This window comes from Anguilla anguilla, chromosome 12 (genome assembly GCF_013347855.1).
Source record: "Anguilla anguilla isolate fAngAng1 chromosome 12, fAngAng1.pri, whole genome shotgun sequence".
Taxonomy (NCBI): Eukaryota; Metazoa; Chordata; class Actinopteri; order Anguilliformes; family Anguillidae; genus Anguilla; species Anguilla anguilla.
This window is the reverse complement of record NC_049212.1, coordinates 17,370,658-17,393,873: the sequence shown is the minus strand read 5'-3', so window position 1 is coordinate 17,393,873 and position 23,216 is coordinate 17,370,658. Positions and strand designations below refer to the sequence as shown.

The following is a 23,216-nucleotide window of genomic DNA, read 5'->3' as shown; positions in this document are numbered from 1 at the left end:
AGGACCTTTACCAGGCTCCTGCTGTGCTGTGGGTGGGTGTGTCTGGCATGCAATGTGATTAATGAGTATAATCACCTGACCTCCATAGCAACACTGTATCTTAGCGATACCTGTACAATGCATATATTTTCTCTGTGTGCTAATCTGTACATTGGCTCTACTGCACAGAACACAGAAATGCTTTTGAGCTGCTTAAGAGAATAACCTTTTATTTCTTCCTGGTATATTTCGTCCTGCTTTGGTTTGACGCTATAGATAATACAGGATATTGGACAACACTACCCTCTAGTGTACATTACTTCTTGAAAGACAGAAACAGGAAAAAAAAACAGGGTAAGCCTTGTTTTTAAAATAAGCGTGGATTTTACACTAAATTTGGCCTTGTGCTCAAATAAAAAAAATTAGAATACAAATAATGTATATGTTAGTATGCTTGAATCATGATTTGCGTGAGCTTAAGTGCTCCGGCCTGTGAATGCCTTCAGTTGGCTTTATATGCTGACTTACTATGTCTCCTTTTCCTTTATAAATCATTCCACAGTTACATTGAAGAAGCTGCAATTGAAAATGGTAGGCAAGCAAAGAAAGAAAAGTATTATGCCTGCAATACAGCAGTTGGGTTCACATGCATGGTCTGGACCGAACTTGGAGGTAAGCACATTTTCATGTCAACTTCAAGATTTTCAAATACCAATACTGATGTGGATTTAATCAGACACAGTTTGCAATCAAATATGTGTATGGCTGTTTTATAAATGAGGCCCCAGGTTAATTATATTCATTTTGGAGGAGTCTGGTATTTTCACCCCAGAAAATGGCAATCATTTTCTAATGGACCTATGATTCTATCTCTTAAAATAGTTATGCCACAACCAGATTTACCCCTGTGGAACAATTAAAAACATATGACCACGCGCTTGACATTTTTATCTTATCTTAAAGCTTAATTTGATTTGATTGTCAGTTAGAACATGAACACGACAGAAAGAGGAAGTCAGTTCACCATATTTAATTCATTTTGCATGAGTCTGAGTCTGAGTCTGACTACAGTTCATAAATGTTCTCCTGTGTCGCAAAGGAGAAACTGCAGCACTTACAGCTTTCATAGAAAATATGAACAACCATTTCATACAACACAACTATAAAAATGAGAATCAGCCAATCTCTTTTGCTCAGGAAATGGTATAAAAGTCAACGATTGACTACAAATCCCAAACATTATAACTATTGGCACATTTTGTACAGGTTTGTGAACAAATGAAACTCCTGATACACTGCCTCACATCTGTAATATAATGACGGCAGAAAGAGAGATTTAGATGAATAACAACAATACAATCTTCCTTATTTCCATTGCACAAATGCTGCATACAAATCGGTAATATATGTTTGATTTACTGTGCATCGCAGGAAATGCTCGCCTTCGGAACAACAATCTCGAAACAGGACACGTCACATTTAGAGTTCAGTCTTTTGTGGTTTCTATCTATTCAAATGTCTAGTGATAAGCAAACTTGGAAGGAATACTGTCACAGGATAAGCATAATCTAAAAAGAGTGATAATTAATCTGAGCTGGTCTTCTGCAATGACAAACTGTGCTGTAATTACTAGCTCTCAATTGCAATGGAAAATGTAGACCCCCCCGCCCGCCGCATAATGATTTAAGACAGTTTTCATACATCACCTGCCTGGAAACTGTCTCTAGTTGTCATGTGAAGGACAGACAGTCTGTGTGAAAGGGAAATTAGTGGCTTAAGAGGGTCGGATTTGCCTTGTCCTTCATCGAGTGAACGGACCGGAAAAACTGATGCTGTAAGACGCCTATTGAGCACAGGTAACAGCAGAAGCCCGGTGTCACAGTACCACCAAGTCAGGGGCCCCCGAAACAACGGGCCATCAGTACATGAGATCCACGGCCCCCGTGTTCATGTCCGCCTCTTTGGCCTCCTGGAAGGGAAACTGGACTCCAGCCATGCGGACAAGGAGGATGTCGAGGGTATGCGCGAGGAAGGTGAAAAAGATCATCCAGAAGGAGCGGTCAAACCGCTCCGTGTAGGTCTTGTACACAAAGCTGCCCTCGTTGTAGTTGGCGATCTTTTCTGACAATCGGTGGAGCCTCACCTCGGAGGCAAAGAGGATCATCACGAGGCAGCTGCAAAAACCTGTGAGGGAGAACACTGGTTATTGCCATCCAGCTGCACTGCACTGGTCTTTTCATATATAATACAGCAATGTTATAATAAAGTCCAGGACAGACCTCATCAAAGGACAGGTAGGCTGCAGAAAAGATGCTGCACTGGACTGGACCCTGGCCAAATTGAGTTCAAACACACCCCTTGCAATGTTTTTTTGAAACCCAACGACTGCATTGAAAATAAATGAAAATGAAATGAGAACAATGTTCCCTTTTAAAGCACGTGGTCCCATTTTTTAGGATACCATTTTGCATGAGACACAATGGCAATAAACAGCATGTGAAGTAGGAGGGGCGATTATAAGGATTCCTCCCATACGGTACTAAAAATACCTACCCTGGGAATTACCCTGGGTGCTAGAGCTCTCATTCTACCTCCAACACTTAACATTTTGTATCACATGGATTGCCAATGGCTTGGCTGAATACATGCCAATTACCTGTCCAAGTGTCAATGGTGTGTGTGTGTGTGTGTTTTTTTGTATAGGTAAAAGAGAGATTTTGTTGAGTGTGCCAACATACAGTATGTAAGGTGTATGTTGCATGTGTGATGTATATTTTGAGTGTTTATTTGTGTGTGCGTCTGTAGACGGTATGCTGTATATGCATATGTTTGTGTGTACTGTGTGCTGTATGCTGCACACACATGATGTACGCTGGTTGTGCACGGCCATATGGTTGTGAAGCACGCCTGCTGTACAACGCATGTGTGTGTGCAGACGCGTGTACTCACAGCTGATGAAGCTCCACAGGTACAGGCCCAGGGGGCCGTGCAGTGTTTCGTAAGGACTGCCGAAAGCGTTGTACATGAAGAACGCCGACGCCACGGAGGAGAAGACGATGAGCACGGAGCAGAAGAGGATCACGCTGATGTGGAGACTCGCAGGGATCACGTCCAACAGGTGGGGAAAAACTAGCACCCGAGAAAAAAAAACAGAGAAAACAGAGAGAAATGGAGGGCGGTGACAAAAATACTGCGAAACATGATGATGTTACTGTGAGTGCTTCTCAGAAACTAGCATCAATATAAAGACCATCAGCACATTTATAATAAAATAGGACAAAATGTATTTGTCATTCAATTTCTACTGTTTTGGTCTAGCGGCCGTCTTTACAGTCTGTGAAGGAATGTGGCTGTTTTTCCATTCAAGGCCAACTTCCCCCAGAAACAAATGCCCCCATATTCATGATCACTCATGAGTCTGAAAGTACAACAGATCACAATAATAGTCGCACAGCAAATTGCTCTCTGTTAAAATCATTCTGCTGGAGTACATTTTACAGAACTGGAACAGGCTACCTTTTATCCAGTGCGGACGTAACATTAATTCTGTTAGAGCTGAATCACCCCAGAAGCTATTACAGTATAAATCTATATGTTATGGGTACCACTCACTAATTACTGGCTAGTACACATCTGGATGGGATTTTGTGTCTTCATTTCTCCTGAAGTAAACAATATGGGCATCGGTAAATTCATTCGGCCGTTCAATGCATTTGAGTTCTAGACAGAAACCTTCCATTAATCTTAAAACAAAACAATGAAGTAGTACATAAATTACCCGGTAGCAACAATTAAGCAAAGCATAATTGGCAGGTATATCTCAGTTTTATGACCACATGGCTTTGGATACTTTTACTTCTAACTATACCAAGTAGACCTACTTTAGTATGTGAAACTGCATTTAACCTCAGCATGATTCATTTTCACAGTTTTGTTTTTAAAGGGACAGCACAATTTTGTTGGTTTGTAAAAACATTTCAAGTCAGCAATCAGATTTCCTTATTGTTCTGATACATTTGGAAACTGTAGGGAAAACGACAGATTTAAACACCGGAATTTGCAGAGAATTTTAAACTATTCACATAAAACCAATTATATCGGTCTAACTGTGGTTAGGAAAAAACCTGACCCAGTTCCGACGCGCATAGACGCTTCCGCGATGACTGAAACGGTGTACACGTTTATACACGTTGTTGATTAACAAGCAACTTTGGATTCAACTCAAGCTCACTCTTCTTCTGTCCAAAGAATGCATCTTTATCGGGTGTTGATTTACGTGGGACCCGAAGCCAACCAGGCCGCTCCGCTCTGAATGCACTCATGGAAACAGCCCATTCTTGTTCAACAATAGGCTAAGTGGTCAGTTTCAAGTCAAGCAGAAAGAATGTTTCAGTTTTGACAAAATTCCAAAAACTCATTAACGAAAAAAAAAAAAAAAAACCCCACAAAAAGCGTATTGTTTGGTATTGAAATTGGTATCAGAAATTCGTCATTGTGTCGGGTACTGCAGGCTACTGCATGATCACTAAAAATCAACAGCCCTCTTTCGATCGTGTCCACTTGTTTATTCTCTTCAACTTAATATATCATGGAAATGTTTAAATATCAAGCTCAACGTTTTAGTTGAGTCAATGTCCATGCAACTCAAGTTATCTGAAACTACCTTCATCACCCTCATGTAGATAATTACTGAGGTAATTGTGAATTAGCACCATGGGGGAGTTTGCTATGTTGGAAATGGCCCCCTTTGCATTGCGCTTCATAAAGACATTCTTCTTGTTGCTAAATGAGCATGAGTTATTGAAGTATGTAAATGAAAAGAAAATGTATGGCTCATCCCAAATTGCTATAGAATGTGATAACAAACAAAAGACCTATAACTCACCCAATGCAATTAGTGCTGTTATGTGAATAATAAAATCATTATTTTGTACTAAATCAGAGTATCAAGTTTCAACAACAAGTGATCATTAGTTAAATGGTTACAAAGCACACTATATGAGCACAATGAAGACTTTTAAATCACATTAACTTTTTCAGCTTTATTTCAGAAGTGAAAACAAAGCTTAGTTTGAAGTGGAGTTTACTCATGATTTTAAGACAGCAGGGAACCGTATGTAAGTAGATCAAGCTTGAATGTTGTTGTTGTGTGTGTTTTTTTTATTTTATTTTTTTTACAGTGCACCCAGAAGGTACTTCGTGGCTAATGCAAGAGCATGAAAAACTGGCAATTACCTTACCATACTCACAGTTAATTACTAGATGTTTCATTTATCTCTGTGTTACTCTTTCAAATAACCATGCTCTACTTCACCACATTCATTCTATAAGCTATTCGACTTCATATAGGCACATACACGCATCATTCAGGCTCCCAAAAGTCTCGTTCTTCAAACACGGACCGTTGAACCACGCAGTCACGACGATATTTTGAGACAAATGTGTAAAGTCACTCAACCTATGTTTGAATCAGGGGTGAGAGCATAAAAGCGATCTACAACTCTTCTGAACTAGGAGACAGTAAAGCTCAGCCGTGTCTTCACCATTCATAACACAACAATATAGGCCTATTGACCTTATTTGTCTTAAACTGTCAACTGGTCTGCTGTTTTATTTGAGAGGACGATAATATATCTTGCCGGCTCCAGATATAATTAAAAGATAAATAATAGCTCCGCCGGCTAAACCTTATAGGCTATAGCTTTTCCCCTCTGTTGAATAATTCATCAGCCGACTGAATGCTGGTTGAATTGTAATTGGCTTTGAATAATAAATGCCCTGAAAAGACAACACGATTTTCACGTTTCGCAGTAGTCTTTAAATATACAGTTTTCTTTACTACATTCATGAGTTACACGGGTGCGCGTTTTACTTACAGGAGAACCGGAAGGGTCTCCCACCAAGCCCACATTGCTTCACTCTCTGTCCGTGGAAAAGACCGTAGCTTATCTTGCCAACGAATTTGTCCAGTTCGGGTCCAGTGGCGTTGACCAGTTGAGCACCGGTTTTACATAGAACGGTTCCCTTCACCCAAAATTGTGTTCCCATGGCAGCTGCGACAACCAGGACACAGGCAAAACTGAAAAGACCAGCTAAACAAAATATTATTTTCTTTTGGCGACTCGGCATGTTGGTTCATCTGGTGTTCAAGCCGAACTGACGGGAAACGTTTCATTAATAGTCCTTGTGTTGAAGCATCTCGCTCACTTTGCCTCCTGGTGATCACAACAGTTCCATGAATAGACTAGGTTAACTGTCTTCTCACATATTGAGGAAAACAATTCCTTAGGAAATACATTGGGTTCTTTGAATAGCAGTTCTCGCGAATTAGTTAAAGGTGCCCAACGCCTTGTTAGGGTTCTAAAATGTCCTCTCTGTATAAAATTACACGGGTCGTTTTCGCTGCGCACCGTCTCTAAGTAACCAAAGGTTTATATTTCTGGGAGCTCTCCGGAGGATGTGATCAGAGCCTCCAGCCTCGGTGACCTTCAGTCTGATTGGACATATAGGAGAGAGTTGCCTTTAATAGTAATTGGTTAATGGGACGATGTTGCTCTTGCGGCAATATAATAAACGCTCCCTTTGTTGCAAAATACAGTGTACTACTGAGTATATACAATAGGCCTATAGGACAAATAACTTGTTCCAGACATTTCAGCACCTTAATACTGAACAGCGCATGGCACAGCTTTGACTTTCTATGTGAGTTCCAAAATGTTTGGGACAAAGGCATATTTTTTCTTAATTTCACTCTGTATTTTAGATTTGTAATGAACAACTCACATGTCCAGATGTTAAAGTGCAGATTCTCAGCTTTTATTAAAGTGTATTTGTATACATTTTGGTTTTGTCATGTAGAAATTACAACACTTTTTATACATAGTCCCCCCCATTTACCGCAATGTTTTGGACAAACGGCTTCATGGGTGTTTCTGATTAGTCAGGTGTGTTTATTTGCCTCCTCAGCGCATGTATAAGAGAGATTTCAGTTCTTGATTCTCTAGGCTTTCGATTGCCTTTGAAGTCTGTTATTGTGCCATTGTGAGGCTGAGTGATAAGAAACAGAAACAGTCTGAGACATAGGCCATACCTTCGACCTACCAAAATCAAATGTTTGGAACATCAAGAAGAAAGAGAGCACTGATGAACTCAGTCATCGCAAAAGGGCCTGGTAGGCCAAGGAAGACCAAGGAAGACCTATGACTGAAGAATTGTCACCATGACAAACAAGAACTCTTCAACACCAGTTTGACAGATCAGAAACACTCTTCAGGAGGCTGGAGGTGTCAGTAACTACTGTCTGCAGAAGACTTGATGATTAGAACTACAGAGGCTACACTGCAAGATACACTAGTCAGCTGAAAATACAGGACGGCCAGGTTACAGATGGTTAAGAAGTACGTAAAAAAGCCTGCAGAGTTCTGGAAAAAGGTCCTGTGGACAAATGAGACAAAATTTACTTTTATCAAAGTGATGGCAAGAGCAAAGTGTGGTGGCCAAAAGGAAATGCCCAAGCTCCAAAGCACCCCCCCCCCCTCACCTCTGAAACATAGTGGTGGGGGTGTTATGGTTTCGGCATTTATGGCTGCCACATGTACCGGCTCACTTCTCTTAATTTATGATGAAATTGCTAACATCTTATCTGCTCACTTTCAACCATTTGCTTCCAAACTCGTTGGTCTGCACGTCATCCTACCGTAAGACAATGATCCCAAACATACTGCAAAAGTAACAAAGGAGTTTTTCAAAACCAAAACCTGGAAAATTATTGACTGGCCAAGTGATTCGCCCAATCTGAATTCAATTGAACATGCGTCTCTTCTGCTGAAGAGAAAAGTTCAGGCAGCTAGCCCCTGAAACAAGTCGGAGATAAAGATGGCTGCAGAGGCCTGGCAGAGCATCATCAGAAAATATAATCAGCACCTGGTGACGTCTAGGGGTCACGGACTCAGTCATTGCATGCAACGATATGCGACAAAGTACTAAACATGACTACTTTCATTTTCATTCATATGCCCCAAACGTTATGTCAGCCTGAAATGGGGGGTATGTGTAAACATTTCTGTAATTTCGACATGGTGAAACCAAAGAGTATAAAAATACTCTAAAATAAAAGCTGAGAATTTTTACTTTAACCACATATGAAATGTTTTATTACAAATCTAAAAATTGTGGAGTGCAGAGCCAAATGAAGAAAAAATATGCCTTTATACTGTATCTCATGTGGCTTATTTAATCAAAAATATTTGTGAATATTTATTTTTAAACCATACCAGTAAATAATTTGGGAATGGAACCTGTAACCCCTACATGTTCAGTTATGAGTGTGTATGCACATATGTGTGTGTGTGTGTGCATGCGAGTGTGTTTGAGTGAAAAATTTAGTATGGAAGTGTGTGTACTGAGGGATTTTTAGTTCAACATTTTTAAGTTGTGGTTGTCTATTTTGTGGCTCAAACTGGTTTTCTGTTCCTTTTCATGATACATTTCAGAGAACATCAGCCACAGTAACTGAAGAGAAAATGGCCTCACAATGGTTTTATTTCCTTCTCAGACTTCCTGTTGTGATGCTGTACGAAATACTGAAATTGTATAGGTCAGTACTGTGATGGTGAGGCTACAGGCTCCTATCAACTTCAGGCTTTGCTTTGAAATCCTTCCTTAGTGTTGTCATAAATTGATCGCATATTCTTCTCCTTATATTATTAAGGTTATTATAAAATATTATGTAATTATTATGTGTCCTTGTGTATATGCAGGCATGTATGGAAGATGCATGGTTGCGTGTGTGTATGCGTGTATGTATAATATATATGAACAAAAATTCTATGACTTAGGTGATAATAAGAAAAATACAGGTTTCCTCTGAAAAAATTATTCATATCTCTTCTCGCAAATAATCTGCACATTTTAAATTTATTTTACGAAAGCATTCATTCAAACTCGTCTCACATAGTTCCATGTGCCATGGCTCTGATGTGGGTCTGTTTCACAGCTGGCTAATTTCATATTTTCAGCATTGTCCAGGATCTTTTGGCAGCAATACGTCTTACATAATGCTGCTATTTCAAGGGCACAGTTGCAGCACTGGAGATAATCTTACAATGCTGAGACACCAGCCTTAAACTGGAAGTCTGTGGTTTTAAAAATTAAATTACAGAGTTAACCAATACATGTCAAAGCATTTTTTTCTGGTTTTGTCAGTCAGTCTGGCACAGTCATCTCCTCGCCACACTTGCGTGACTTTCAGTGTGGGCTGTTATCTCTCTCTCTCTCTTGCTCTCTTTGTTTAAAACACTTTCCAGTTCCCCCACTCACTGTATGCCCTACAGTGTTTTCTCCTGTTCATCTGTTTTGCATTGCGAGCTCTGAAGAGGGTCCTGTATTTCTCCCTCAGCTAACAGCTGTTGCGTCTGCACTGGGTTCTGGGCCAAGGTGTAAGAACTGTTCCGTCTGGGTTGGAAGGCCTCTGTGAGCCTCTGTCTGAAGGAATGGGACAGGTAGAAGTAGAGGATAGGGTCGAAGCAAAGGTGCATCACAGCCAGGAGCAGCGTGGACTCCTTGGCCAGGAAGAGGTGACGCCTCGCAGGGCAGCCGGTGATGAACTGGTTCTGGGTGAGCACGTACGGCGTGCGCACCCCGTGGTACGGCACAAAGCAGACCATGTAGGCGAGCGTCACCATGGCGATGTTGCGGGTGGCCTGGCGAATGCTGGTCTGCTCCTCTGGGCTGCCGCTGCGGCTGCCCCACAGGCGCTTCAGCACGAAGCCGTTGGAGATGAGCACGGCAGCCGAGGTGTTCAGGAAGATGGCCATGCACAGGAAGTTGGTGAGCATGTGCCAGTGCAGCCCCAGCTCCTGCTTGAACTCGGCGCAGGTGACCAGCGGCTTCTCCCTGATGTCCTGGATGGGGATGGCCATGTTGGGCACCATGATAAAGAGCACCAGCGCCCACACCACGGCCGACATCATCCTGGCAAAGCCCACCTCCTGGATGCGGTAGAGCCGGGAACTCTGGGTAATCTGCAGGTAGCGGTCGGCGCTGACGAAGGCGAGGAAGATGATGGAGGCGTACATGTTTATGTAGATGAGCACGGCAGAAACCTGGCAGTGGAAGATCTTGAGGCGCCAGGGAGCCACTTCCAGGTCGACCGCTATCTTGAAGGGCAGGGCCAGTGTGAGCAGGAAGTCAGAGATCAGAAGGTTGAGCAGGTAGACGTTCATGCACTTCTTGGCGGTGTGGCTACGGACAAAGGCCCACAGCGCCAGCAGGCTGCCCGCCAGGCCCGTCAGGAAGATGAAGCCATACAAGACGACAAAGGGCAGCATGTGATCGTTGACAGTGCAGGCATGTGGAGACTCTGGGATGAGCTGGAGCTGGTGTTCATCCTGACTCTGTAATGAGCTGGAGCTGGTGTTCATCCTGTGTTTCAGAGTAGGAGGGAGCCAGTCCACACGATCACCTACAGATAACAGCGATCACCTGCATTAAGAGTAGCTGTGTAGGTAAATTGCTAATCTGCTAATTTGTTTTTCAAATAGGCATGAAGCACATACGCACAGAATAAGACATGCTACACTACGCACACGCTAAGAATTCACACTTGTACTACAGTCTTTGGCCGATTTCATGCTAATCTTTCTCATTCAAATAGACCGATTCCAATGTCTTAATGTCTGCTAATTATTTTATGGCACTTTGACAGCATTTGTCTGAAAAGAATGACCATTGTCAGCAATCGAAATAGCCCATGAAAGTATGGTATGTCTGTTTTGTTTAGTGATGTTTGAAGGAGATATGTGTCCTGCAATAGATTGGCAGCCTGTCCAGGGTGTATTCCTGCCTCTTGCCCAATGCACGCCAGGATAGGCTTCAGTCCTCCCCCCCGGTGACCCTGCTCAGGATAAGCGGGTATAGATAATGGATGGATGGATGTATGGAGAAGATATGAAGCAGCAAGAAATGCATCAAGTCACATGATCACCTATTGGTTTTCTTTTTCAGCAGTTTGTTTTCATTTACACCCTATTGAAATTACATCGGTGAAAGAGGCTTTGCATAAAGCTGCAAACAAACTGAACCGCACTTGTATTTGAATTTGAAACTGTCAGCCAAGTTATGTGGGAAAGTACCCGCAGATTTCTCCTCAACCAACAAGGTTTGAACAGAGCTACAGTATAATTTGAGACAATTTCAACTCTATGATATGAGAGTGTTTGAACACATTTTTTAAAATCCCAAAGAAATAGCCTTACCTTCTGTTCCACGTCACGTATCGGGTTCCGCACCTCTCTGGTCTTTCAGTCTGTCTTCATCTAGACCTGTGCTGTGAGACAGCAGGAAGTGGTTTATGTGGTGAATGCTGCTGCTGAAAATCAGTCTGACTTTCACCTTCATTTAAAGAGACAGGACATGTTGGTGGTCTCTTCTATACCATTTATTTCTAAACAGCCTCAATTAGTAGTAACACCTTAATGAGGTTGACATGATTCACTTTTGAGAAAGATGAGACTCTGCTCTTTGTCACCAGACCAAGGGAGACTCCTAACCTTTTTATTTTACGTGTCACAGGTCTCACTGTTGGAGGAGGGGTGACACATTCTGGAAAGTTATCTCACAGTACCCACATAGGCAAGAGGGTTGCAGCTACTAGAGGAATAACTGTAAGAAGCCAGAAAAGCCAGGTCCACTCTTATTCACAACAGTGAAGAGGACAGGGTTTCCCAGTTCCTCTTGTTGGATTTCCAGGATTTCCTCCTCCCGGTCTATCATTATAGACCATACTGACCCCTCTTACCTATAGTGCTTGTGCCTACATACTGCTTAATTCAGTTGGGTTTACTCGTAGGACCAACACAGAAAATTGATTCAGTCAGCTGAACAAGCTAATGACACAACCTTGTGACAAACCTGTTTAGTTTAGCTGAAGACAACAGCATTAGTCACCCTTCTGCATGTTTGAAATACAATGTCAGCTGTTACTTACTTAAGACCTTGGGCATAATGCTCTCATTTGCATTGATGTCATTAACATGGCTGGATGTGGTTTTGAGGTTGTTCAGGTCATGCTCAGAAAGGCAGTTTTTTTTCCAAGAAAACAAATGCACGAGAAGTGCAAAGGAAATAAGAGTGACCAACCACATGTAGATCATTCTGTCCTGAATTTCTCTAGAGCTCTCTGTCTCAGTCTTTCACTCAACTGCTTACCACATACCGTAAAATACCAAAGTAAAAGCGAAACTACTGAATAGTTACAGGATTTCTGTCATGAGTTGCGCGTTTAGGTCTTTGGTGAACAAACCACGTTAACATAAGTTGTCCTGGAAATTAGTGAATTAGAGATAAAGAGTCAGTAAATCATATAAAACACGGTGCTCAGAAACTTACCTGAGTCTGTTTCATCCAAGTGGAATAATACTAAAAACCAGGGATCTGCCTTTGTGTGTCTGGAGACTTTTCAGTAAGGAGAGCACAGCAACATCTTCTTCCTGCTGCTCACTGGCCTATTGTCACAGAAACAGACTTTCCACAGTCTCACTTAGATGAGAAAGCTACCTTAAGTCACAACATTGTTTAGGTAATGGTTTTCTTTTTTAAAACCGCTGGCAAAACTCCATGAGTACCAGAAGTGAAGCTTCGAGACTAGCTTCAGGGCTAGTTGTGCTCAGCTATTATGGTGTGATCCTTTCTCGTTCTCTCAAGCCGAGCGAGAGGCAGGCTGCTTCACGCATATCTGAATATAGTCTCTATGACTTCCTCTCTGAGCTTGCCACAGTCAATATTAGTCACCGGCGCAAGAGACAGCAGGCTCTTCTCTCATGGAACAAAACAATTCTGAATAGAGCCTCCACGGTCTGTCATACCTTCTCTTACAGAAAAACCTCCTGGGCTGCCAGTAACTCCTGTGTTAATCAGCACAGGAGGGTGGGGAAATACCGGTTTTCATATTTGGCTCAATTTTGAAAATATTCCTAGAGGTAAATCATTTTTTAGAGATAAATCATTACTAGTGAATCATTTTTAATACAAACAACCTATATCCCTTGGCTATGATTACACACCACACTGACATTTCTGGCACATACCATTCAATAGCAATCTGATCAAAAGTACAGAGATGCTACATTTAACTCCGAGGTTGGGGTAAAAACTAACATGGCGTGGGGTATACCTAACATAAAAAAGTTTAGCCTTAAAAGTTAACACAAAGTACTACAAGGCAATTCAATACAATTCCATGTTGTATGATACAAACAGTCTTTAATTAATTTTTCTGATAACATTTATATGTTTTTTCTGTGGCCTACCTATATTGGTGAAAATCTATCAGAAGACTGTACATTATTCTCTGGTTCCTGTTTAATGTCTGTTTGATCCAAACAGCTGTATCAGCTGATGTCACGTCACCACATAGCCTGAAGTTAATCTTGAGTTAAATATATGTACAAAGATCCGGTCTGAGTTGAAGAAATCCAATCTGCACTTTTGCCTGGCTAGCAATCCAAGCAAGCTACCATGCTATATCAAAAATATGTGATCTGTTAGTCAATAAAAGACTGTTAACGATTACATACATTTGAATTTTTTAACATACACACATAATACAGTAGCTGTAAAAAACTACTGTATAAATAGACTTTTGGCAATATCTCACGAAACATTTATTGAACTCTCCCAAAAAAGATGATAATTCTGCGTTTTTTACCTGAAATACATCATTGACGCTCATTACATTACATTACAGGCATTTAGCAGACGCTCTTATCCAGAGCGACTTACACAACTTTTACATAGCATTTTACATTGTATCCATTTATACAGCTGGATATATACTGAAGCAATTCCGGTTAAGTACCTTGCTCAAGGGTACAATGGCAGTGTCCTTACCCGGGAATTGAACCTGCGACCTTTCGGTTACAAGCCCAGTTCCTTACCCACTGTGCTACACTCCGTCGTGCTCACTGCATCGACCTAAAAAGATTATGTTACATTTTACCTCGTGTTAGATTTTTCCCCACTCTTATATATTAGATCTCAATGCATGGAAGCAATAGATTTTTCACAGAAAAAAATGCTTAAAAATGTTAAAAAAACAAATGTTGCTTTATAGTTACTTGTTGTAAACAATAAAACTTAATTTCACTTTATTACTTTTATATTTTTTGATCCTACGATGTTTATGTTTACAACATTTTTGACCCCGTGAACTTATTTATGGAGAATCTTTTATCCCAAATAGCCTTATTGATACTTAAAATTGAAGATTAGCTTGAGTTATAATGTTGGAATAGAACAAATATGAACATGTTTTCATGATTAATGCTGACTAAAAATATACAATACTTTTATGTATGAATCTATAGAAAGATATTAAATCAATTTAAAATCAAATGAGTAGGATTAACAACATACTTTTTAAGAATCAAAACTACAAACTGTGTCCACATAAATCATCAATACAAGGCATTGCATTGTCTTACTATAATGTATAGTGATCTCCAAAATGTTTGGGACAAAGACAAAGTTTTTTTTTCTTTATTTATAATCAAACAATTCACATCGAAGTGCATAAAATGCCCTTTAATAAATGCTGAGAATCTGTGCTTTAACCACATATAAATTATTTGATTACAAATAAAGAAAAAAATATGCATTTGTCCTAAACATTATGGAGCTCACTGTATATCAAGCTGTGTTTATTAATCAATGTTATGCTCAGAAAAAAATGTTTCAGTTAGAAAAGGTGGGGTTATGCTGAAGAATTGTTCGTTTCTGCCTAACGTTTTATTACTGGCTGCTGGCATAAATAGTCTCAATGGTCCTTTAGGGTCACAACCACAGATGGACCCTAAAAAATAAAAACTTTTTTATTTTTTTGAAAGATATTTTAATTGTGCCATATTTAGAGTGCACAAATAACTGGCCACAATTGCTGACAACCCCACTATATATCTACAGTATCTTGAAGTCAGCCTTATGAGGAGGCTGTCCCTGCAATTTGCAAGTCAAAGTACAGAGGAATGTCTGTTTCATCGGAGTGATGTCTAGACTGACTCAGCCTGTGGGAGTCTGTAGAGGTGTGCAGTCTTCTGTGCATCCCATCTTCATTTTTCAGTAATAATAACATGTCAGAGAAGCATGCACACTAGACCATAAGACTGCTTAGTCTGGCAAAAATCAAAAGTTTCATTTATCTATCAGGAATCCAACAATGATAGTTCAGTGGACTGAAGGTAAGTTTTGTTCTCCTACTAATTGTTTTTCTCATGGATTAAACCATTTCTTCAGTTGAGAAAAGGAAATGAGTCACTACCATACTGTTTTTGATGAAGAATGGAAAGAAACTCTTCCTTTAAGGTTCTGGATATTAAAATGAGTAGAAACACTAGAGGGACTCTCCCCTCTCTTACTGTGGGAAATTTCTTCACCTAACCACAGCTGTAAAGCTAAATTCCTATATGAGTTAGACATTTATGAGAAAATGTCTTATCCTGAAACTAGGTGGTTTATGCGGACCCCTAGTGTTCATTAATGGAAATAGCTTTGCTGTTACCCAAACAAGGCTGGCTTGTGGTGGCTCATCTAGGAAAGATTTAGGAAAGTCTGTTTCTGAGACTATATTGTGCTGCACAGCAGGAAGTGGATGCTGCTCGGCTCTCCTTATTAAAAAATTATATTTTTCAAAATCCATTTTACATAAAAAATACTTTAAATTATTGAAGTATAATTATCAAAAAAATTATCAAAACTACAAGTTTCATACTGTGGCATTTAAAAAACTTTGCGTATGAAAGAAGATCAAAATCGTTTGACACAGTTGTTTTCACTTTCATTTTGAGCCCAAAATGGGCAGAGTAGAATTATGCTATTTGAATATAGTTTTTCACAACTTTTCATGTTTCAAAATGAGCCAAGCCAATCATAACAAAATATGACTCAAAGCAAAGGCCTGCTATAGACTGTAGACTCACAGAACATATTTGTATAATAACTCATTTATATTATTATTGCTCTAAAACTATTTTTTTCCCTAAAACATTAAATACATTCTGGTTCTTGTCACCCCAATTCCAGAACACATTTTTGTAAAACTTTGATTCACTACATTTTGACATTTTTAACAATGTGTTTTGAGTGGATGAGATGTTTGATCAGTGTGTTGAAAAAGTTTGAACTGGAATTTCAGTTTGAGTCACCAAAGTCTTATGAAACAATTCTGACACAATAGCTTCAGTTTTTGGTAGTTGTCTCTGTATGTCCTGTTCTGGTGTATGCCCAATCAACAAAAACTGTATTAGAATTTCTAGTGTATGTCTTTGCAGCATTTTTTGTGTTGTCCTATTTTCATACCAAATTCCCCACTGAGATAAGAGAATGGAAATTGAATAAGAATTGTCATTTTGAAAAGGACATAATGAAGTAAAAAACGAGAACAAAGCATGTATTATGTGTCATTCATTTCACAACTTTTCAATGGCGTGCGAAAAAAGTGGACAGTTTTGTTGGTTTGATTATGAATCATATGTAAGCGTATAACATATACAAAGTGTATAACAGTCATTTAATTCCGCTGTACTGAACCCTGCAACAGAACTGGGTCTGAATGCGTGCACATGGACACGTGCGTGTGATTTGTGCACCTGTGTACAGCTGTATGTTCATCAGTACGGTGGGGATGAAAGGAGAGACTGTTTTCTCCCGGCTCTTCCTGTTATGTCTGAAGATGTGGAGAGTCACTGTGCAATCTTGTGCCTGCTCATCCATGGACTCGGCTCTCCTCTGGAGTCCTGTTTCCTGTGTCCTCCTTCCTTCCCCTCTTCCCCTGTAGATACCTGGCCTCAGAGGTGTGGGAGGGTCCTCATTTCAGTTTTTCTCAAACTACACAAACCACAAGCTGTAATGCAGCAAGTGACACTTTCAAGGGACAGATTCAAATCTCTGTCTGCATCACTGATCCCTGTGACATCCACATCTTTGGTGTGCTGTAATGTAATGTAATGTAAATGCCTGTAATGTGTGCTGGTAGCACAGTGTAGCACAGTGTGTTTTTCAGTGATGAACACACAACGTACACCGGTAACCTCATGGTCTGAATAAACCTGTGTGTGCATGGTAGCTCTCTTTTTCCAGTTTCACGCAAGTACACATTCTGTACTTGTACCAGGCACAGTGACTGCTCTTCTGCATTTGTGACATTGAGACATGTCCTGAAGTGTCTGAGATCTGCGTCCTCTTTGTGCCTTTGAGAGAATCAAGTACCTGTTGTACACTCTTCACACACAACCACATGACAGTGCTACAAGAGGCAACCATGAAGGCCCAAAATGCGTTGTGCAATCAACCATCGTGATTGCATATAAATGTGAACAGTCTGGCAGGGGTGCCTTCAATACACAGAAACATCACATGAATAATGTCCAATTTAAAAATGCACCCAAATAGCAGTGTGTGCTTCTCACTATACCAGTTTAGACAAGTAACATGTACAATAAAAAATATAAATAATGTAATAATATGTAACCACTATTAATATTGGAACTAATCTTTATAATAAATAGCTCTAATTTATTTAGAAAAATTATGCCGGTGAAATTGTGGTGCAGTGTGTATCGGGTAATTTCTGGATCAGGTCGCACCAGTTCGGATCATATTTGAACAAGTGCAAAAGCTTGAGAGCGAGTCCAGCACTACTCAAATGCACCAGTGAAAAGGGAGTATTACTGTACTGTGATCCCCTTTCTCTTTTTTAAAGATCTTTTATAAGATCTCTCTCCCCCTTTTTTTCCAACCCAAACTCTGCTGAACTTTTCGATCTCCCACCGACCCTTCCTGCCAGCTTCTTTCCACACTGCAGACGCACCACCAAATACATACTGCTCAAGTCGGTTTGTGCATCTGCAGGTGCCTGGCCTGACTAGGAGAGGCTGCTAGAGAGTGATGAGATCAATGGGACTAGCTGGCTTACCCCCATCATTCCCTGGCTTACCCCCATCATTCCCTGGTGAGGTTGCAGACCTCCGACCATAGCCAGCGGTGATGCAGCCTGGACTCGAACAGTCATCCCATTTCTACCTGCAACTCTCCGCTTTTCCCATATTAGTGAAGAGAAAAAATACATGTGGACAGAATGGTTGTTCTCTTTCTTAAATTAAATATAAAAATGTAAAAGGTACAGTACAGTATATATAAAAATAGCTAATATTCTCATTACAAAAATGTTGTTGAACACGCTCTATTGCTGAAATAACTACTAAATATGCCGTGCAGTGGCTTGACTCAATAAGCAATACAGGCCCGTGTAAAGCAAATAAATGAACCTCAACAAAGAGACAGTGTCTGTCTTTTCTGGCCTCTTTCCCCTCTCTGCCTTTTCTGTACGTTTCTGCATTTGACATTCTTTCATCTCTTTAATTCTGTGCGCTCGTTCGCCTCCTCTTTCCATTTCTTCCCTCTTGTCTTCGGTTTGTCTCACATGTTGCTGACACTGTGGCCATCGGTCACTGATGATCTCCTAGCGTCAGCCACACTGTGGGAGAACTTCCTGAGCAGCGACTCGCGGAAAGTCCTGCACGTGAGGAAGTAGATGACGGGGTCCAGGCAGACGTTGAGCGCGGACAGGAAGAGAGTCCCTTCCTTCACCTGGTAGAGCAGGAAGCGGCTGCGCTCGCTGAAGACCACGTGCGAGGTCTGGCTGATCGTGTAGGGGACTCGGCAGACGTGGTACGGCACAAAGCAGATGAAGAAGACCAGCAGGATGCTGAAGATGCTGCGGTTGGACTTCCTGTGCGCCTTGCAGCTGTTCCTCCTCACCCGCCGGTGGGACTGGTACACCCGGCGCGCGATGGAGGTGTAGCAGAAGCCCAGCAGCAGGAAGGTGGCCCAGAAGATGCCCACGCACAGGTAGATGGACGCGCTGTGCCACTGGATGCCCAGCGGGGTCTTGAGGCGCATGCAGTCCTTGGAGCTCTCCTCGTCCGCAGGCAGGCTGGTCAGCAGAGAGTTGGGCAGCAGCGTCAACATTCCCAGGCCCCAGGTGAGCGCGGACAGCACCCGGGCGACGGCCACTTTCTGCAGGAGGGCGGAGGAGCGGGGGCCGGACGGCTGCACGATCTTCACGTAGCGCTCCAGGCTAATCAGGCCCAGGAACATGATGCTCACGTACATGCTGGAGTAGAAGAGCACGGCGGTGTAGCGGCACACCACCACATGGAGGCGCCAGCTGCCCAGCTCCAGCAAGGTGGCCACGCGCCACGGGTAGGACACCAGCATCAGCAGGTCGGCCACCACCATGTTCTTCAGATACACCACCAGCCCCGAGCAGCAGGGCACCCGCAAGAAGATCCAGGCAGCCAGCAGGTTCAGAACCAGGCCTGCCGCACAGATGAGGCTATACAGGACGGGCAGAACCCTGTGGGTGAACACGCTGCTGAAATCCGTCCTGTTCACGAGGGGAGCTGTGATGTTAGGGGAGTCCATGTTCATTAAACCTGCAAAAGGCAAGAGAGGCCACATTGTTTAATTGTTTGATATTTTCTTATGCCGAAAGCTGAGAAATCACTGTTTGTATTGACAGGCATTTCTTGCCTTACTTTTCTTGCAAAAAAAACCTATTGCTATCAAACACTTAACTCCACAATATTTGAAAGTTTGTTATTTCATCTGGCTTTTTGTGGCAGGCCACAGAATCTCTAAGAACCTAACAGTTGTTAAAACACTATCCTACTGAACTTGTATTCTGAAGAATAACCTTCCAAAGCACATAAAGGAAGTGGACACAATTTTAATATTTAGTCTAGTGTAGCTAAAAAACGCACCTTAATAGTCAAGCCTATACCAGTCTAGACACAACCCTGGAGAAGCATGCAGGCATAGAGAAATTGGGGGTGATAAATTTTGCTTACTGTCATCTATCAACAGCTGTGACCCAGTTTTTTACGCTTTATTACACAGATATAGTGAAGTGTAGCTTTAACTTTATTATATACAATTTATTGCGTATAAAACTCTGCTGCAAACAGAGTCTATAATATAAGATGTGCTAATTCATTACTACGAGCAAAAGCCAGTTTCAGCCATACAGAATATTTTGAGTAAGTAAAGAATTCACAGAAATCTTTCTTATCCTCATAAATAATTCACAGGTACATAATGCCTCAGTCATAAACCATGACTAATAGGTATGAAACCACGCATCCTATTTGTAATGTAGCAAAAGCAATACTTAATGTTTGCAGGTTCTGACACATCTGTCATCACAGGTCTTGGATGGGTATGTAATAGTCCAAGTCGCAGGTAAGACTGACCTTTCACTGGATGAGTCTTCAAACTGGATGGTGCTTCCTGAAGAAGCCAGTGATAAACGATGGTTGAGGTGATTAGGTTGTTGAGTTGATCAGTTTCATTAGCCAGCGTCAGTCTCAAGTTAATCAGGCTGCAAAGCTACATCATCCATTTAGTTAGTCATCCGGGTTAGTCACACATCTATTTCTCAACCTCTCTTTTATGTATGTGACGCATACACACACATGCACATCTCTCTCTCTCTCTCTCTCTCTCTCTCTCTCTTTCTCTCTCTCTCTGAATCCTCTCACTTCTCCATATTGCCCCCTTTTTCAGTAACATTTAGTTTTCAGACCCAAACACTTCTACATAACCCCACCCCCTCCCCCTCCCCCACCCAGCTGTGACTTTGAAGTTAAAGAATTAGAGGAAATTAGTAGGGGTTCAGAAAGGAAGAAGTGGTTGATTTCATATCAGACTGCTTTAGCATATGCTCTGCGGTGTCCAGTTCACTGTTTCGGTTTCACAGAATTCTCCGTCTGACGTTGGTCTCCTGAGGTGAACATGGGACCCGAGAAACACAGCTGACTCTCAGGAAGACAAAACCACAGACTGCACATCCTCAATCTGAACACACATGCAATCTCCACAAGGAGGCTACCGTGAAATGGCAATTTATCAACCACTTTGGTGTTAGAAGAGCTTCAGAAAAAGCTCTTACTGGGCTCTGCGTCTGCATGCATTCACTGTTGGTGCCAAAGTAAGCACAGTTCACAATAATCAGGGCTTTTCAGTCCAATCCACCCCCACGCTTAGTGAGAGGCCCATCCACTAAGGTTGCCCACATTCCCTTGTTCATGTGGGACAGAACTCAACCCAGGGCCTGACACTGACATGACCAGATTGTATATCGTGGCCAAGGAGATGCTGGTGAAATGGTTAATTGTCAAGTTGCTGTGTTTCTCATTTCACAATTACACAACAAAAGCACGTCCCATAACTGAAACACCATTTTTGACTGAAATATGGGACAGACGGAAACCCTGCTGTGTATGTGCCCTGTTATCACTGTGACTGCACCCTGAGGAGATGGACAATGATGTGTGGGTCCAAGCAGGAAAGGGTCTCAAAATTTACCCTAGTCTACACATTCTTAGTCTTATGTGGCTGTTTCACAGTTTTTGTTTATTCATTTTTATTGATTTTCCAGGAATGCCCCATTAGGTTTCAAATTTATTTTGCAAGGTGGACCGGACATATAACACAAATTTGCAAAGACGGTCAATAGTTAAAATAAAAATAACCTACAGGGATGTGATATTGTGGTAAAAGGAATTAACAGCAGGAATTAAAAACAGGAGCATACTTCAGTCATTGACATGAACTACAGAAAGTCTGCATAAACCGTTCAAATTGAAACGTAAAAAGTGGCTATTGTTCCCAAGTTCAATCAAGGGTTAGGGAATTTTTAAATGTACCAGAGTGAAGGTTCTACTTAAGTGATATAAAATACAGTTTACATAGGATTGTAAGAAGAAGAAAGGTATTCTGCAAACCAATAACATCTGGCTCAATTGAAAGGTCCTGTTGTTTGCAAACCAGCAACTTCAATCAAAGCTCTCATTGTTATCCATGGGTACTAGCTAACAAGCTCAGTCATTCCATCTTAGTACTGAAATGACTAGAACTACAAATAACTAGAAAGTTAGGTAAAATTAAACAAAATGACAGCAGCAATTGAACTTTGAGCGTACTGGGACATATATGTCAAAAAGCTTTGTTGGCCAAGGCACTGACTACGCCATGGAAAACAGTTTGGAAAAGACACCAGTGTAGTGGCCTGAGTAGAATGAGGCCTCTTTCTTGTAAAGTGATGTGTCAAGTGAGCTACGTGAAGTGCAGAAGAGCGGGAAGGACACATGAGAGAGCTGGACAGAGTGAGGAAAAGGATTTAGCTCTTTAATTGTGTAAAAAGTGAAAAAATGATCCTCAAGCTCAGTGAAAACAGCACCATTTTCAGCAGGAGTGCATTAGCACAGGTGAGTATGTGTCACCAGCACATGGGCAAATGGACACAATACTTCACCAATGTTAATCATGTGAGTAATTCACAAAGGAAATTACATCACAGCTGTGTAATACCCAGTTTATAACATGCACGCATAATGAAAAGAATCAGACAAAAACTTAGTTAAACACCAGACGACTAAAGTGTGCATCACAGTAGACAGTCGGGAACCCTAAGTGCAGGAGAGGGCCACACGGCAGTAGCACAAGGACATACCTACACTGTGTACTCCCAACAGGGTAACACTTCATGTTGCTTTACATCCATCTATTCAAACAGAACGTATACGAAAACATTCATAATAATGACTACATAATAGTTAAGTAGGGTGAATGAAAGAAAGCATTTAAAATATACTTTTTAAAGAAATGCATTAAAGTTTCATGGTATAATACACTGTATTCTCCACTTGGTTCACAGTTTAAAAATGTCATCCAGAAACATTGGCATATTGTCGAGTCAGACCCCAAACTAAAGAGAGTTTTTACAGAAGCACCTAAACTTGTTTTTAAATGTCCCACCGATCTACGAGATTGTTTAGTCAAATCGGATATGCGCCCTCATTGTGCACCGACCTTCCCCGTTACCGGTAATTACAGGCGTGGAAGCTGCACCCAATGCATACACACACAAATGTAAGAGATTCAGCCATCCACACACCCGCCGGGACATAATCCATTCGTGGTGCCATTACATGTAGCACCACGCATGTTGTATATCTTATCCGTTGTCCTTGTGGCTTCGCTTTTGTGGGAAAAACACCGCGAGCATTACGAACCAGGATTAGCGAACATAGGAGAAATATCAGAACTGGGGATGAACGTAACCCTGTGGCTGTTTTATGGACTGAGGTATGGACTGCATTTACGTAGCGCTTTTATCCAAAGCG

The 23,216-nt window shown here is 41.4% G+C and overlaps 3 protein-coding genes and 1 long non-coding RNA gene across 9 annotated transcripts; 1 reads left to right on the top strand and 3 right to left on the bottom strand.

Moving 5' to 3' along the window:
* The first annotated feature begins 126 nt into the window (after positions 1-126).
* Positions 127-3,016, top strand: LOC118209018. The gene is made up of 3 exons (XR_004761662.1): positions 127-333; positions 542-651; positions 2,940-3,016. It is a non-coding gene; the product is annotated as an uncharacterized LOC118209018 (long non-coding RNA).
* clrn1 (clarin 1) lies at positions 995-6,721 on the bottom strand. 2 transcript variants are annotated; one of them, XM_035384101.1, is made up of 3 exons: positions 5,856-6,721; positions 2,929-3,108; positions 995-2,163 (listed from the first exon to the last, which is right to left on the bottom strand). In XM_035384101.1, exons 1-3 carry the CDS (start codon positions 6,106-6,108, stop codon positions 1,898-1,900), a joined length of 699 nt encoding a protein of 232 aa, XP_035239992.1. In that variant the 5' UTR covers positions 6,109-6,721; the 3' UTR covers positions 995-1,897. The 2 variants fall into 2 exon arrangements, with proteins under 2 accessions (XP_035239992.1, XP_035239993.1); XM_035384102.1 differs by lacking the exon at positions 5,856-6,721 and adding an exon at positions 4,211-4,311.
* Positions 6,722-8,876: 2,155 nt separating this feature from the next.
* Positions 8,877-12,767, bottom strand: gpr171 (G protein-coupled receptor 171). 5 transcript variants are annotated; one of them, XM_035384371.1, is made up of 3 exons: positions 12,367-12,767; positions 11,235-11,305; positions 8,877-10,461 (listed from the first exon to the last, which is right to left on the bottom strand). In XM_035384371.1, the coding sequence occupies exon 3, from the start codon at positions 10,398-10,400 to the stop codon at positions 9,306-9,308; it is 1,095 nt and encodes a 364-aa protein (XP_035240262.1). In that variant the 5' UTR covers positions 10,401-10,461; positions 11,235-11,305; positions 12,367-12,767; the 3' UTR covers positions 8,877-9,305. The 5 variants fall into 5 exon arrangements, with proteins under 5 accessions (XP_035240262.1, XP_035240261.1, XP_035240264.1 ...); XM_035384370.1 differs by having other exon boundaries at positions 8,877-10,441; XM_035384373.1 differs by having other exon boundaries at positions 8,877-10,401.
* A 3,627-nt stretch (positions 12,768-16,394) lies between these two features.
* LOC118209286 (P2Y purinoceptor 14-like) lies at positions 16,395-20,599 on the bottom strand. The gene is made up of 2 exons (XM_035384504.1): positions 20,283-20,599; positions 16,395-19,466 (listed from the first exon to the last, which is right to left on the bottom strand). Exon 2 carries the CDS (start codon positions 19,459-19,461, stop codon positions 18,448-18,450), a length of 1,014 nt encoding a protein of 337 aa, XP_035240395.1. The 5' UTR covers positions 19,462-19,466; positions 20,283-20,599; the 3' UTR covers positions 16,395-18,447.
* Positions 20,600-23,216: the final 2,617 nt, after the last annotated feature.